Source organism: Callithrix jacchus, chromosome 2 (genome assembly GCF_049354715.1).
Source record: "Callithrix jacchus isolate 240 chromosome 2, calJac240_pri, whole genome shotgun sequence".
NCBI lineage: Eukaryota > Metazoa > Chordata > Mammalia > Primates > Cebidae > Callithrix > Callithrix jacchus.
The window spans coordinates 2,990,376-3,006,923 of record NC_133503.1 but is presented as its reverse complement, the minus strand read 5'-3'; the positions used below and the strand labels follow the sequence as shown (position 1 = coordinate 3,006,923).

Here is a 16,548-nt window from a genome sequence, read left to right as displayed (position 1 = left end):
CTAAAAATATGAAAATTAGTTAGGCCTGGTGGCAGGCACCTATAATCCAGCTACTCAGGAGCCTGAGGCAGGAGGATCACTTGAAAGTGGGAGGTGGAGCTTTCAGTGAGCTGAGATCATGCCACTGCACTCCAGCCTGGGTGACAGAGTAAGACTATCTCACATACATACATACCAAAAAATCTGTGCCTAGGCATATCATATTCAAATTGTAGAAAATCAAAGACAACATCCTGAAAAAACCTAGAGGACAAAACACACCTTATCTATGGCAGAACAAGGGTAAGAGTAATACTGAATTTCTCCACAGAAAACATTCAAGCAAGAATAGAGTGGAGTGAAATATTTATGTATTTATTATGTTTTTAATTTTATTTTTGTGGTTACATGGTAGGTGTATATGTTTATAGGGTATGTGAGATATTTTGATACAGGTATACAATGTATAGTAATTACATCAGGATGAATGAGGTACCCATCACCTCAAGCATTTATCATTTCTTCATATTATAAACCATCTAGTTGTTATGCTTTTTAGTTATTTTTAAATATATAGTAAATTATGGTTGACTGTAGTCATCCTGCTGTGCTATCAAATGCTAGATCTTATTTTTTCTACCTAATCATATTTTTGTATCTATTAACTATCTCCTCCCTGCCCCCCACCTGCCCACTGCCCTTCCCAGCCTCTGGGAACCATTGTTCTATTCTCTGTTTCCACGAGTTCAACTATCTTAATTTTTAGATCCCACAAGGAAGTCAGAACATGCATTTTGTCTTTCTGAGCCTGGCTTATTTAACTTAACATAATGATCTCCAGCTCCATCCACGTTACTGTAAATGACAGGATCATTGTTATTATTATTATTGTTATTATTTTTTGAGACAGGCTTGCCCTGTCGCCAGGCGCCAGACAGGAGTGCAATAGCACAATCTCATCTCACTACATCCTCCACCTCCCGGGATCAAGCAATTCTCCTGCCTCAGCCTCCCGAGTAGCTGGGACTACAGGCATGCGCCACTGTGCCCAGCTCATTTTTGTATTTTGATAGAGACGGGGTTACACTATTGGCCAGATGGTCTTGATCTCTTGACCTTGTGATCCGTCCGACTCGGCCTCCCAAAGTGATGGGATTACAGGCGTGAGCCACCACATCCGGCCAGGATCATTGTTTTTTATAGCTCAATAAGTACTCTATTATATATATGTACCATATTTCCTTTATCCATTTATCTGTTGATGGACACGTAGATTGATTCCAAATCTTGGCTATTGTGAACAGTGCGGCAGCAAACATGAGAGTGCGGATATCTCCTTGATTTACTGATTTCCCTTCTTTTGGGTGTATTCCTAGCAATGGATTGCTAGATCATATGGTAGTTGCATTTTTAGTTTTTTGAGGAACCTCCATACTGTTCTCCATGGTGGTTGTATTAATTTACATTCCCACCAGCAGTGTATCAGGGTTCTCTTCTCCACATCCTCACCAGCATTTGTTATTGCCTGTTTTTTGGATAAAAGCCATTTTAACTGGCCTGAGATGATATCTCATTTTTGATTTGCATCTCTTTAATGATGAGTGATGTTGAGTGCCTTTTCATACACCTGCTTGCCGTTTGTATGCCTTCTTTGGAGTAATGTCTATTCTGATCTTTCGCCCATTTTTTAATTGTATTACTAGATTTTTTTTCTTGAGTTGTTTGAACTCTCTATATACTCTGTTTATCGCTTGTCAAATGGATAGTTTTAAAATATTTTATTCCATTCAGTGGATTGTCGCTTTACTTTGTTGATTGTATCCTTTGCTGTGTAGGCCGGGCGCGGGGGCTCACACCTGTAATCCCAGCACCTTGGGAGGCCGAGGTGGGTGGATCACGAGGTCAAGAGATCGAGACCATCCTGGTCAACATGGTGAAACCCCATCTCTACTAAAAATACAAAAATTAGCTGGACATGGTGGTGCGTGCCTGTAATCCCAGCTACTCAGGAGGCTGAGGCAGGAGAATTGCCTGAACCCGGGAGGCGGAGGTTGTGGTGAGCCGAGATCACGCCATTGCACTCCAGACTAGGTAACGAGCAAAACTCTGTCTCAAAAAAAAAGAGGTTTTTAAACTTGCTGTGATCTCATTTGTTCACTTTTGCTTTGGGTGCCTGTCTTTGTCGGGTATTACTCAAGAAATGTTTGCTTAGTGCAATGTTCTGGAGAGTTTTTCCAGTGTTTTCTTTTAGTAGGTTCATAGTTTGACATTTTAGATTTAAGTCTTTAATTCATTTTGATTTGATTTTTGTATATGGAAAAAAATGGAGGTCCAGTTTTTTGTTTTTTGTTTTTTTTTTTGAGACAGGGTCTCACTCTGTCACCCAGGCTGGAGTGCAGTGGTGTGATCACAATTTATTGCAACCTCCACCTCCCAGGTTTAAGCAGTTCTCATGCCTCAGTCTCCTGAGTAGCTGGAATTATGATGGTATGCCACCATGCCTGGCTAATTTTTGTATTTTGAGTAGAGATTGGGTTTCACTATGTTGCCCAGGCTGGTCTCAAACATCTGGCCTCAAGTGATCCACTAGCCTTGGCCTCCTAAAATGCTGGGATTATAGGTGTGAGCCACCATGCCCAGCAAGTATCTAGTTACATTCTACTACATATGGATATTCAGTTTTTTCAGGACCATTTATTGAAGAGACTGTTCTTTCCCCAGTGTATGTTCTTGGCACATTTGTTGGAAATGAGTTCACTGTGGATGTCTGGATATGTTTCTGGATTATTCTATTTTATTGGTATGTGTGTCTATTTTTATGCCAGTACCATGCTGTTTTGGTTACTATAACTCTGTAATATAATTTGAAGCCAGGAAATGTTATTCTTCCACTTTTGTTTTTTGCTGAGGATAGCTTTGATTATTCTGGGTCTTTCATGGTTTCAGATAAATTTTAGAATTTTTTTTTAATTTCTGGGAATTGTTTTATTTGTAGCTATTATAAATGGGATTACTTTCTTGAATTCTTTTTCAGATTGTTCAGTGCTGGCTTATAGAATTGCTACTGATTTTTGTATGTTGATTTTGTTTCCTTCAACTTTATTTATCAGTTCTAGTAAATTTTGGTGGAGTCCTGGTTTTTCCAAATACAAGGTTATATCAATCATAGACAAGGGTGGTTTGACGTCTTCCTTTCTATTTTGGTTGCCCTTTCTTTCTATTGTCTCACTGCTCTAAGACTTGCAGAGTGAAATATTTAAAGTATTGAAAGAAAAACCCCACCAACTGATGGTAACTCCATGTTTCTAGTTGGTAGTTGCTTTGGCAAAACACCTTGGAGTCATTCTTGATTTTTCGTGTCCCTCACATCCCACATCCTGTCTGTTAGGGTATCTATATGTAATTAGGAAAGAAAATAGTAATCCTCCACTTCTCCCCATCTCTGCCTCTATCTTCTTGGTCCAAGCCATCATTATCTCTTCCCTGGATTATAACTATAGACTCCAGACTACAGCCTAAACAGAGCAACTAGAGTGACTCTTTTAAAATGAAGTTCAATCTGGTACCACAGAAGTGTCCCATTTCACTACCAGTCTGTCAATTACCTCATTTCTCTGTGCCTCAGTTGCTTCATCTGTAAAAAAATAGTAATACCTCCTCAAGAGATTGTGTGATTTGATGAGGAGGCACTTAATGCCAACCTGGTACACAGAAAAAAGTAAAGTTTAGCTGTTATTATTTTTATTTCCAATTTGCCCATCAAATCAGAAGCTTGCTTTTGTCTTCTCATGCTTCAGTGCTTGAGGTGGGAGGGTTTGTAGAAACATTTGGATTCTGAATACCTAGGTCATTGCTGTCAAGTAGAATCCTCCATCTTTTAGTGCCTCAAAATATTATGTCCAGAGACCTTGTTAACGAAAGAAAATTTCGTTTCTAGTTCTGCCATTTTAGGCACGGTAGTGGGTCAGTTTCCTGCACTGCATAGAAATTCCTTTGTCATTGGAAAGTGTTGATTTTGCCGGTATTATAGTCCCTAACTTCCGAGGCATTTGTTTCCTGGAGGATGCTGTGAGGAGGAAATCTCCACACAGCTGCCCACTGATTTTTTGCTTGAGCCTTTATCTGATATTTTACCCTAGACCCTTTTGGTTTTTTATCACATTTGTAGCGTCACATGCCTGGATTTTGTTTTTCTTCGTATAAGCCTTACCTATCTGGGACTGTCAGTACTTGGAAGGTACTTAAAATGTTGAATGTTTCCACTCCTATTTCCTGTGATGCTTTACTTATATTTTTAACAAGCCAAAAAGAGGAAGAAAAAGTTCACCATAGATTTGCTAACCGCACTATAAGATGCAAAGAATGTGGTTTAATGGAAGGGCACTGGGCTGGGGCCTCTGAGCCTTGCTCTGCCACTGAACCTGTATGACTGCCTGGGCTTGAGTTAAACCTTCTGCCGAAATTCTAGCAGATGAGACTAGCTAAAAGAGGAGATTTGGTGTCTGAGAGAATGTGAAAAGAAAAGTCATCTGAGACCCCAACCCACTGACAACAGAAGAGGGACTGGGGCAGACCGACCTGCACTGGTTCCATTCAGCAGCCAGTGCACAGAGCAGAGTGGCCTGTAGGACTGAGCAGTGCTGTCCCCCAGGCCTGGAAAGCAGGGGGGTGGCTGGGGGCTGGGACTTGTTTCTTGAATAGAGGGAGAAGGGAAGACACTTGAAGATCTGATAAAGAAACAAAACATTCTAGTAGTTTCAGCTTCTCCACTGGGTGCACTGTCCTCTTGCCCCAGACAGTAGGTGGTTGAAGCGGATGGAAGTGAGTGCTCACATGACACAGTGCTCCCGGGGTTCAGACACTTCCCACTCCAGCAAGCTGGAACTATCTAAGCTGTGGGGTCAGGGTAAAACAAATGACTTTTTTTTTTTTTGAGATGGAGTTTGCTCTTGTTGCCCAGGCTGGAGTGCAATGGTGTCATCTCGGCTCATGGCAGCCTCCACCTCCCAGATTCAAGTGATTCTCCTACCTCAACCTCCTAAGTACCTGGGATTACAGATGCCCACCACCACGCCCGGCTAATTTTTTCTATTTTTAGTAGAGATGGGGTTTTCCCATGTTGGCCAGGCTTGTCTCGAACTCCTGACCTCGGGTGATCTGCCCACCTTGGCTTCCCAAAGTGCTGGTTTTACAGGCATGAGCCACCGTGCCCTGCCAAACAAATGATTCTTATGTGCAGATTCTTTAGGGAGCAGCTAGGCCAGCTCCCAGTGACGGGGGACCCTGTGAGGGTGTGAGGGAAATGTTGGTAGCTTGGAGATACTCCTAGGGGCTGCAGTTTTGTTATCCTGCAAAAGGAACTAGGAGGAGCTTGTTCCTAAACCGTGTGAGTTCTGTGTTGGTTGCTTGAGAGCGATTGCCTAGGGCTTGCTTCCTCTCAGCCATAGTGACTGGGATTTGGCAGGCAGGGTGATTTTCTTGTTTTTCAGGTACCCTGAGCCCTCTCCTAGCCAGCCCACATTTGTGAGCACTTGGTAAACACAGAGCAGGAGGGAATGGCAGTGAATGGGGATTTTTCTCAGTCCTGCCCACTGGCTGCCCTCGAACTCACAGGCTTCTCCCTTATTCTAAACTCACCAGCAGTTCCAGGCATGGTTACTCACACCTGTAATCTCAACACTTTGGGAGACCGAGGAGGGTGGATCACCTGAGATCAGGTGTTCAAGACCAGCCTGGCCAACGTGGTGAAACCCCATCTCTACTAAAAATACAAACGAATTAGCTGGCCGTGGTGGCAGGTGCCTGTAATTCCAGCTACTCGGGAGGCTGAGGCAGGAGAATTGCTTGAACCTGGGAGACAGAGGTTGCAGTGAGCTGAGATCACTCCACTGCACTCCAGCCTGGGCAACAAAAGTGAAACTCTGTCAATAAATAAATAAATCCCCTCTCAGTGGAGCAGTAAACCCATCTACGGTCAGGCATAGCTCGTATCCTGAAATAGTGGGGACCAGACTTGTTTCCTTAAACTCACACCTGCTTTGTTTTTCCAGGTCTATAAGGGAGAATTCCAGCTACCTGACTTTCTTAAAGAAAAACCACAGGTACTGTGTCTGCTTCTTTCTTCTGATAATAGATTGGCTCTTGCATTGAAGTTTTTTTTTTAAAGAGATAATAAAATTAAAAAGAAACAAGAAAACAAAAAAAAAGAAAAAGAAAAGGGATAATCATATGTGCTAGTGGAAGAAAGATTAGTTTCTGCGACTTGTTGATTTTAAAAATAATTTAACACAGTCTTAATTTCAGAGAGCTCAGTGTTTCCCAAAACTAGGGAAATACTTTATTGATAACCAAATTCTGATTGCACAAGCCACCAGTGCTCCAGCCATCCAGTGCCTAATTCAAAATAAAAATATGCAGTGACCCTCTCTGTTTTTACTGTGTGTGCTATACATCCATGGCCCTTTGACTTTTCTCATTTGGAGCCTAGAAGACTTATAAATATATTTCGCACACAGCCACTGGCCCTTGGGAAGGGTGGCGAAAGTTTAAGGGATTAGAGCTATCACAGTGGCTCATGCCTGTAATCCCATCACTTTGAAAGGTCGAGGTGGGTGGATCACTTGAAGTCAGGAGTTCAAGACCAGCGTGGCACCATGGGGAAACCCCATCTGTACTAAAAATACAAAAATTAGCCAAGCACTACGGCAGAAACCTGTAATCCCAGCTACTTAGGAGGCTGCAGCAGAAGAATTGCGTCAACCAGGAGGCGGAGGTTGCTGAGCCAAGATAATGCCACTGCACTTCAGTCTGGGTGACAGAACAAGACTCTGCCTCAAAAAAAGAAAATATTAGCTAGGCATGGGGGTGCAGGCTGATGGCTCCAGCTACCTGGGAGGCTGAGGCAGGAGGATTGCTTGAGGCCGGGAGGTAGAGGTTGCCAAGTCTAGATTGTGCCACTGCACTGCAGCCTGGGTGACAGAGTAAGACCTTGTCTCAAAAATAAAAATATTAAGCAGATTCAGAGTTTTCCCTGTAACGTCTGGTCTCACTGACTTGCATTCCAGTCCTATTTCCTGGGTTGGAAAGAAACAGGGAGTCTCTCAGCTGACATGACTAGAGGAGTCCAGTGTGAAGTCTAGTTGCCTGAAGCAAGCCCGGAGTAAATGGGCTGCCCTCTCTGAGGGAAGCCATGTCTCACACCAGAGTTGAAGCCTCTTTCTTCCTCGATCCTTGTCTGAAAACAGCCACTAGTAATTGATACATATGACTTGAGTGTTTTAAAGTACTTTCAAAGCATATTCTTACTCACATATATTTAATATTCATCCACTCATTCATTTCAGTTATTCACCAGTTGTTTACTTAGTGCCTACTATGGTGAAGAATTGGAGTAAGTCCTCAGTAATGGGGGTAAGAAAAACTTTCTCAAGGAGCTCCTGATACATCCAGAAGATTCCGACCAACTCATGCAGACAAGGGGTCACAGAGCTCTGGGCCCAGGCTGGGCATGGTGTCCCAGAAACCTGGGCAGATTCATGAACAGAGTCACTCACAGGCTGTGGAAGTTGGAGCCAGAGAATATTCCAACAGGTTGTCTTGAAGGAATATAAAATCCAAAAGTGTTCAGGTGGGGTGGCTCACGCCTGTAATCCCAGCATTTTCAGAGGCTGAGGCGGGCAGATCACTAGGTCAGGAGTTTGAGACCAGCTTGGCCAACAAAGTGAAATCCCGTCTCTACGAAAAAAAAAAAATTAGCTGAGCATGGTTGCGCGCACCTGTAATCTCAGCTATTTGGAAGGCTGAGGCAGGAGAATCACTTGAACTCAGGAGGTGGAGGTTGCAGTGAGCCGAGATTGTGCCATTGCACTCCAGCCCTGGTGACAGTTTGAGACTATATCTTAAAAAAAAACAAAAACAAAAAACTCATCTGTAGATTATAGATCATTTGTAGATCATTCCTATGAATCATAAGATTTTTTTTTAAATTGGGCAAAAAGCCTGGGCAACATAGCAGGACCTCATCTCTATCAAAAAATTAGCTGGGCGGGACCACGTGTGGTGGCTCACACATATAATCTCAGCACTTTGGGAGGCTAAGTCAGGTGGATCACTTGAGGTCAGGAGTTCAAAACCAGCCTGGCAAATATGGCAGAACCTCATTTCTAAAAACAAATACCAAAAAAATTAGCCAGGCATGGCAGCACATGCCTGTAATCCCAGTTGCTCCTGAGGCTGATGCAAGAGAATCACACTGCTTGAATTCAGGAGGCAGAGGTTGCTGTGAAGTGAGATCACGCCACTGCACTGCAGCCTTGGCTACAAAACAAGATTCCATCTCAAAAGAAAAAAAATTAGCTGAGCGTGGTGACATGCTTGGGAAGCTGAGACAGGATGATCCGTTGAGCCCAGGCTGTGAACTGTGATTGTGCCACTGTACTCCAGCCTAGGTTACAGAGGGAAACCTTGTCTACTACGAAAGCAAAAAATCATGGAGAAGCACGCATGCACACACATAGAAATGGGCCTATAAGATCTTCAGTTTCACCTCTAGTGTGAATGAGTTGACACCTATAGAACTTTCAGTTTCAATCATTAGCTAGAGTGGTTCATAAAACTTGGGAAAGTGCAGTACTTAACAGTTACAGTTTTATAAAGGATACAGATCAGGAGCAGCCATAAGATAGGAGTAGGTCGGGGAGGGTTCTGAGTACAGAGCTTCTGCTCCTGCTTTCTATGGAATTGGCGTCATCCTCCCGGCACACCCATGTGTTCACCAACTGGGAAGTGCCACTGAACTTCCACACCCAGCATTTTTATTGGGGCTTATTCATGCAGGCAAGATTGATCAAGTCAGTGGTCATGTGTTAGAACTCCCCAGAGTTGAGGCGGGCTCCAAACCCCAGCCCCCTGACCCCATGGTTGGTCTTTGTGGTGACCAGCCCCATCCTGAGTCATCTCATAACATAAACTCGGGTGTGATCCAAGGGGCTTAGAAATAACAAAGACACTCTTGTTACCCAGGAAATTCCAAGGATTCAGTGTTTCCCTCCTAGGAACCAGGGGGAGAGGCCAGTCAGATTCTTGCGCATGCAGCAGTGGTGCACTGAATTCATCTGAAAGTGAACAGAACCCACGGGCCACCCCTGGTGTTTCAGTGGGGCAGTCACTTCTCATGCTGACCAACTTCAAGAGCATTCAAACTTATCTTCTTTCCTTCAACAGACTGAGCAAGTGGAGTAGCAGAACCAGGAACCTCTTCCATACATGAGGTGAGGGTTGGGGGACATTGCTGGGTCCTTCTGTGGCCCACTCGAGCTCTTGCTGGGTGGCTGAGGCGGAGAGCACAGCTCTGGAGTCCATCTGCTTGGGTTGGAATCCTGGCTCTTTCTGTGTGGCAGCGAGTGCATTACTTCACCTATAAAATGAGGATATTAACAAGAGCATGGTGGTGAGACTGAATCGTCATTCAAGAGCCTGGCTCATCATCAGCACCCAGTAGTGTTGGTATTTTCTTTATGAACCATGAAATATTTCAGCTGAAAGGGACCTGGAGGCCCTCAAGCCCAACTCCCTGTTTGCTGAAAAGGAAGCTGGTCCTGGAGGAAACAGGTCATTTGTCAAGATCATAGTCCAGAGGCAAGGAGACTCAGAACTCAGGAATGGCTGCTTGCTTCTGCTTTCCCTGTTGAGCCGGGGCCCCAGCTGCCCACCCCTACCTCCAGGGGCTTTCTCTGTGCGCTGGACTTGCAGATGTTTTTGCACTATTGCAGTCTTTTTTGTTGTTTCTTGGTTGGTTTTTCAAGTTTACCCTTGCTTGTTTTAATGTATTATGGATAGCTTAGATGAGTAACCCACGTTGTCATGTTGGATTAGGCGTTATATTGTGGACAAGGCCAGCCCTGCCTTCTACACCCTCTGAGTACATGGCCCTTATCAGCCACATGACCGGGGACACCAGCTCAAAAGCTGGAATCTGAGCCCAGATCTCCAGATGCAGCTGCACAGAGCTTATGCCCTTTCCCAGACTTTCAGTCTCTGCTTATCCACCCAGACTCACTTAAGATCAGTTTTTTTTTTCAAATGATATGGTAAAGCCTTTGATCAGTTGGAACTTGAACAGCCTTTTAAAAAATCTGATATTGGCTGGGCAGCATGTCTCAAGACTGTAATCCACATACTTTGGGAAGCCAAGGCAGGCAAATCACAAGGTCAAGAGTTCGAGACCAGTCTGGCCAACATGGTGAAACCCCATCTCTACTAAAAATACAAAACTTAGCTGGGCGTGGTGGGCACAGCTACTCGGGAGGCTGAGGCAGGAGAATCACTTGAACCCAGGAGGCAGAGGTTGCAGTGAGCTGAGATAGCATTATTTCATTCCAGCCTGGGAGACAAGAGTGAGACTTCATCTCAAAAAAAAAATACAGAACTTATCTGGCCTTGGTGGTGGGCACCTGTAGTGCCAACTACTTGGGAGGCTGAGGCAGGAAAATCAGTTGAACCCAGAAGGTAGAGAGGTTGCAGTGAGCCAAGATCGTGCCACTGCACACTCCAGCCTAGGTGACAGAGCGAGACTCTGTCTCAAAATCTGATATTGTTAGTGATTTTTTTCTCAGTTTACTTGTTGCCTTTTGTTTTTATTTTTACTTTATATAATAATTGTGCATACTCCATACTAGGCATAAAATACCAAGCACTGTATTTGTGTATATATATATATATATATATATATATATATATATATATATATATGATATATCTAACAGATATGCTAAATTATAGATACAGCTATATGTAAAATTGTAGTCAGTTCTCAAACCACTGTGACAAGCAGGCAGTATTCCTGTTTTACTAGTAAGAAAACAGGTTAAATATGACTTGCTGTGCATTGATGGATTATAGATATAAGAAGCACATGGACACTGCTCCATCCCCTCAAAATCCCAGATGGCAGAGCTACTAATTGATAGGTTCTAGGATTCAGGTTTCCTTTCTGCTAAGGAGCAAATGCAGAATGTTGGACTTATGCTCGCGGATCTGCATATTTAGCAGCAGCTATCAGCCCTTGAATAATTTTGTTTATACGAAATGCTTTCAGAGTTCACAGGTAGCCTCCTTGCCCACCCCACCAGACACACACACAAAGCCTGATTTATTACCAGCCATGTTGTAAGATGGACTGCATCGGCAATTGCCTCGGCAGCATTTCACCCTTGCTGTGTGTAGAGGCTCGGACGTGCCCACTTGCGGTGAGGAGGACTCTGAAGAAATGGGGCACAGCGAAGCCATTAGGATGGATACTATATTATCTTTCGGGTTGCTTCTGCATTTCAGTAACAGTCACTGTGTCCTCTGGAGCTTCCTTTAAAGAACCTTAGGATCATTTCTTCACATGAGGAGGAATCAGGGTGCTTGCCCCCTGGACACTAAATTAACCTTAGGATCATTTCTTCACATGAGGAGGAATCAGGGCGCTGAGCCTTGGACACTTAACCTTAGGATCATTTCTTCACATCAGGAGGAATCAGGGTGCTGACCGCTGGACATGAAATTAACCTTAGGATCATTTCTTCACATGAGGAGGAATCAGGGTGCTGAGCCCTGGACACTTAACCTTAGGATCATTTCTTCATATGAGGAGGAATCAGGGTGCTGACCCCTGGAGACTAAATTAACCTTAGGATCATTTCTTCACATCAGGAGGAATCAGGGCGCTGAGCCCTGGACACTTAACCCTAGGATCATTTCTTCACATCAGGAGGAATCAGGGTGCTGACCCCTGGACACTAAATGAACCTTAGGATCATTTCTTCACATGAGGAGGAATCAGGGCGCTGAGCCCTGGACACTTACCTTAGGATCATTTCTCCACATGAGGAGGAATCAGGGCGCTGAGCCCTGGACACTTAACCTTAGGATCATTTCTTCATATGAGGTGGAATCAGGGTGCTGACTCCTGGACACTAAATGAACCTTAGGATCATTTCTTCACATCAGGAGGAATCAGGGTGCTGACATCTGGATACTTAAGAACCTTAGGATCATTTCTCCACATGAGGAGGAGGTAGGGTGCTGAGCCCTGGACACTAAATGAACCTTAGGATCATTTCTTCACCTGAGGAATCACGGTGCTGAGCCCTGGTCACTTGATGCCGCTGACAGTGCCCCCACAGTGGTGTCAATAGCAGATGACAGTGGCAGTCATTTAGAAATGGGCAGGAGCAGCCCTGGTTTCAGCCACCATCTGCTCATTTTGCACCCAGCAGCTGCTTGCATGTCTCTGAAAACACCAGAGTGAGGGCTTGTGTGCCTCCCAAGCAGCCCTCCTCAGGCAGCTGTTCTCAGTGCGGATCCTCTTGCCCCTGACCTGCAGGAGTCTTCTGGACCACCTCGCTTGTGCAGGCCCATAGCTGGGAGGGGGAAGGAGGAGGTGAAGGCACAGGGAGAACACACCAGGACTCCACACCTGTAACCACAGTCTGTTTGTTTGCCCTAGGAAAGAAGGCTGCCTTTTCAGCAAAGGGAAATTTCTAGGACTGGCTGCCCCCTCCAAGCATCTGCACCTTGGCTGCGTCTCCTCTTTGTTTGCCAGTTTCCTCCCACTGAGAGGATGGAGGTGTCTGCACACCTTTGGGCCTCATGAGGGATATGCCTCCTGCATAAAGAGCTCTTGATCCTGATTCCATGTACAACCCTGTGATAAGGAGCCCAGAAGGGACATGTGTTTCCTGTTAAAACTGCTCTTGTCCTCTTTTCTTACCAGATTATGAAGTTTGTTTTCAAGGGGAGGGTTTAAAAATGGGATCCTGTAAGCAGACTTGCACAGTTTCCTTTTGAAATAGGTTGTCTGTACATGTTCTAATGTTTTGTAGAACACGTATGCCTGTTTAAATGTATTGATGTGGGTAATAATAAATAATTATTTAAATGATTCATTTTATTTCTGAGAAGTTGGGGAATTACATTATACATTTACAACTTAATGACTTTTGTATTTTATTTTTCAAAATAAAAGCTTTCAATGTGAGGCATTCTAGTAGTTACATGTCTTCATTAATGTGATTTCAGAGAAGCACAAGACCTTATCAGTTGCTGCTGTGATGAACCACAGTTTCTCGGTTGGTTGTATTGTATAGAATCCCCTGGAGCATCACCTTATTTTTGGCTGGGAGGAGGGGGCAGTGGGTAGGAACAGGATCTCATTACATTGCCCAGCCTGTACTCAAAAGATTCTTCTGCCTCAGCCTCCCAAAGTACTAGGATTACAGGTGTCAGCCGCAGTGCCTGGCCTGCATCATTATTTTTTAGTGAAGTATTCTATAATTATTTCAGAGAGAACCTATCGCCATCCACTTTCAGAATCCTGTTCTATTTCACGCTTGAATATCATACTTAAGGACACAGAAGTTACACTGACATGTTAAATACCCTTTTCATGCCTGGCACATAGAACATAACTTGTACCTATCCATATAGGCCATATCCATATTAGAAATTGCAATATTTTTACTCTGTCACTCAAGCCAGACACTTAGCTAACAGCCACACTTGCTTCCACCCTTTTCCTCCCTCTTTTCATCCACATCCGAGATCTTTGATCCTACCTTCAGTGTTATTTCTTGGATCACACAGCAGAATTAGATATTTTAGAATGCACATCTGTAAGGACCCTTTCCACCTGAAGGGTCTTCCATTTCAGTGTCTTCCATTTCACTTAGAAGAAAGCCCAGACTCCTGCCAGGGCCAGCAAGGTCCTCCTCTCCATCTCTTTGCAGGCCTTTCTTCCCACCTCACTGCTTGTGCTCTCAAGTATTTCCAGAACATAGCAAGCTCTTCCTGTCCCTGCATATCTCATTCCTCTCTCTGGAATGGTCTTTCTTCAGCTATTTACTTATTGATAGATGGATTCTCACTCTGTCACCCATATGACATGCAGTAGCACGATCTCTGCTTACAGCAACCTCCATCTCCCAGGTTCAAGCAATGTTCTTCCCTTTGGCTATTTATTTATTCATTTATTTACTTATTTATAGATGGAGTCTCGCTCTGTCACCCAGCTGGCGTACAGTAGCACAATTTTGGCTCACTACAAGCTCCACCTCCTGGGTTCAAGCGATTTTCCTGCCTCAGCCTCCTGAGTAGCTAGGATTACAGGCACGCACCACCACACCCGGCTAATTTTTGTATTTTTAGTAGAGATGGGGTTTCACCATGTTGGCGGGGCTGGTCTCAAACTCCCGACCTCAAGTGATCTGTCCGCCTCAAACTCCCAAATTGCTGGGATTATAGGCATGAGCCACTGCCCCCGGCCGCCTTTGTTCTTTGACTGATAGGCTCCTCGATTCTCTGGTCTCAGTAAGCCTCACTTCGTCAAAGAGATTTTCCCTGGCCTCTTAAACTGAATGGTAACTCTTCTGCTGCCTGCCTTCTTCATGGTACTTACCACACTTTGCAGTGTTTCATCTGTTTGGTTCCTTTTTTAATTATCTGACTCCTACCCCAGCTAGTAAGGTCCTGGAGTACCAAGACTATATTTTTTCTTGAGTGTTGTACTTTTGACACCTAGTAAATTGTCTGGCATTTTCTAGAAACCAAGTAAAATACTTGATGGATGACTAACTAATCCTCTGAGAGCCTTCTGACATCCATATCATTTCACAGATCGGGAAACCGCCTCAGCGCGGTCAGGCCAAGGCACAAGCCTGACTCTTAACGTCCTTTCCACTTTCCTAGCCCCGTCCCCTTCCATTTAAAATGAGTATGTCCAGCCTGGGCAACATAGAGAGACACTGTCTCTACCAAAAAAAATTATTTTAATTAGCCAGGCATGGTGGTGTGTGCCTGTAATCCCAATTATTCAAGAAGCTGAGGCAAGAGAATCGCTTGAATCTTGAGTAGCGAAGGTTGCAGTGAGCCATGGTTGCGCCACTGCACTCCAGCCTGGGCGACAGAGGTGGACTCTGTCTTAAAAAAAAAAAAAATGAACTAAAATTAAATGAATACTGCTGTCAGATCAATGTCATGTTTAACAGTTTTAAGTCACCCATTTTCTCCAAAGCATTTGATTCTCTAATGCTTAACATTACAGCTAAATGTCTAAGCTGGCCAGGCGCGGTGGCTCACACCTGTAATCCCAGCAATTTGGAATGCCAAGGTGAGCAGATCACTTAAGATCAGGAGTTTGAGACCAGCCTCACCATCATGGTGAAACTTCATCTCTACTGAAAATACAAAAATTAGCCAGGTGTGGAATCCCAGCTACTCGGGAGGTTGAGGCAGGAGAATCACTTGAACCTGGGAGGAGGAGGTTACAGTGAGCTGAGATAGTGCCACTGGCACTCCAGCCTGGGTGACAGAGTGAGACTCTATCGCAAAAAAATAAAAAATAAATGAATGTATTAGCTATTCTTCTGTCACAGCGTGGCCTTACTGCTCCCTCATGTGGTGCTTTTCTCCTGCCTCCTTTCATTCTCCTTGCTTTCTTCCAGATGCTCACACACCCATTCTCCCTACCTGGGAGATCACAGCTTTATTAACAGCTCAGCTGTCCTGAGTCCTGTTTCCCCATGAAGTCGAACTCAACTGCTGCAACCTCAAAATAGCAATTCAAATCAGCTTTAGCATAACTTGTTTTTCCCCCTTGTTTCTTGTGTTAGTATTATGTCACCAACTTTGCAAGGATGAGGTCAGGTACTCTTCTAGAGCATATCATAATGACCGAACATCTTTAGCTATAACCCACCAGATCCCAATACTTACCCCCGAGGGAATATATGATTTTTACTCCCTGATATGAAAAACAAACCCCTCCAAACCCAAAGAATGGACTCAGAGACGCAGAGAACAGCGAAAGTGAGACTTTAAATGATGGTCTTACAATACTGGGTGTCTGGCAGCAGGTACCGAGCACAGTTTCAACAAGCAGTTTATCCCCTAGTGCACAGGTCCCTCCCCCAGTTCCTCATAGGCTGAGTACTATGGCGTCACACTCTTCCTGGACGTCGCCTATTGGTTGTTGGGTAGGGGCTTTAGGTGTTTTCTTTAGGGTTGTCCTGCTGCGTTTTGTTGCAGCCCACAATGCATTGCAATCCTAGTCAGCTCAGGGGCTCTTCAGGTATTTGACTTATGACCTAAGTAGCTGGGCAGGCTAATAAGAACAGACAAAGTGAGCTGTTCTTATTTACAAAGCTCGTAAACTTTCATCTTAAACTAAGCTTCTTTGGTTCAGGTGAGGGCTACTAAGGGGGTGCGGGTGACACCCAGGCATTGGCTATTCAAGCAAGGGCTTAGTATAGCTTGTTTCTTTTTAGTTTGCTGACCTATGCTGATTTAAGGCACTTTGTCTTGGAAGTAGCCCGGCTAATTTTTAATTTTTTTTTTTCTTACACTCAGCTAATTGTTAATTTTTTTTTTTTTGTAGAGATGGGAGTCCAACTCTGTTGCCCAGGCTAGTCTTGAACTCTTGGCCTCAAGTGATCCTACTGCCTCAGCCTCCCAAAGTGCTTGGATTACAGGCGTGAGCCACCTGTTCAGACATCTTTGTTTAAAAATGAGAGTTTAGAGGACTCTAGA

At 44.2% G+C, this 16,548-nt stretch overlaps 1 protein-coding gene across 50 annotated transcripts in view; it reads left to right on the top strand.

The window, feature by feature from the left end:
- The window catches only part of TPST1 (tyrosylprotein sulfotransferase 1), a 281,231-nt gene that overhangs the window by 193,347 nt on the left and 71,336 nt on the right, over nucleotides 1-16,548 (top strand). For 34 of the 50 annotated variants that reach the window (XM_078353633.1, XM_078353608.1, XM_078353620.1 and 31 more), the window contains one exon: nucleotides 6,030-6,080. In XM_078353633.1, the coding sequence (XP_078209759.1) occupies nucleotides 6,030-6,080 (51 nt within the window). Of the gene's footprint in view, nucleotides 1-6,029; nucleotides 6,081-9,201; nucleotides 9,249-11,074; nucleotides 13,008-16,548 lie in introns of those variants that run through there. The other 16 variants (XM_035291952.3, XM_078353684.1, XM_078353663.1 and 13 more) reach the window with 3 other exon arrangements.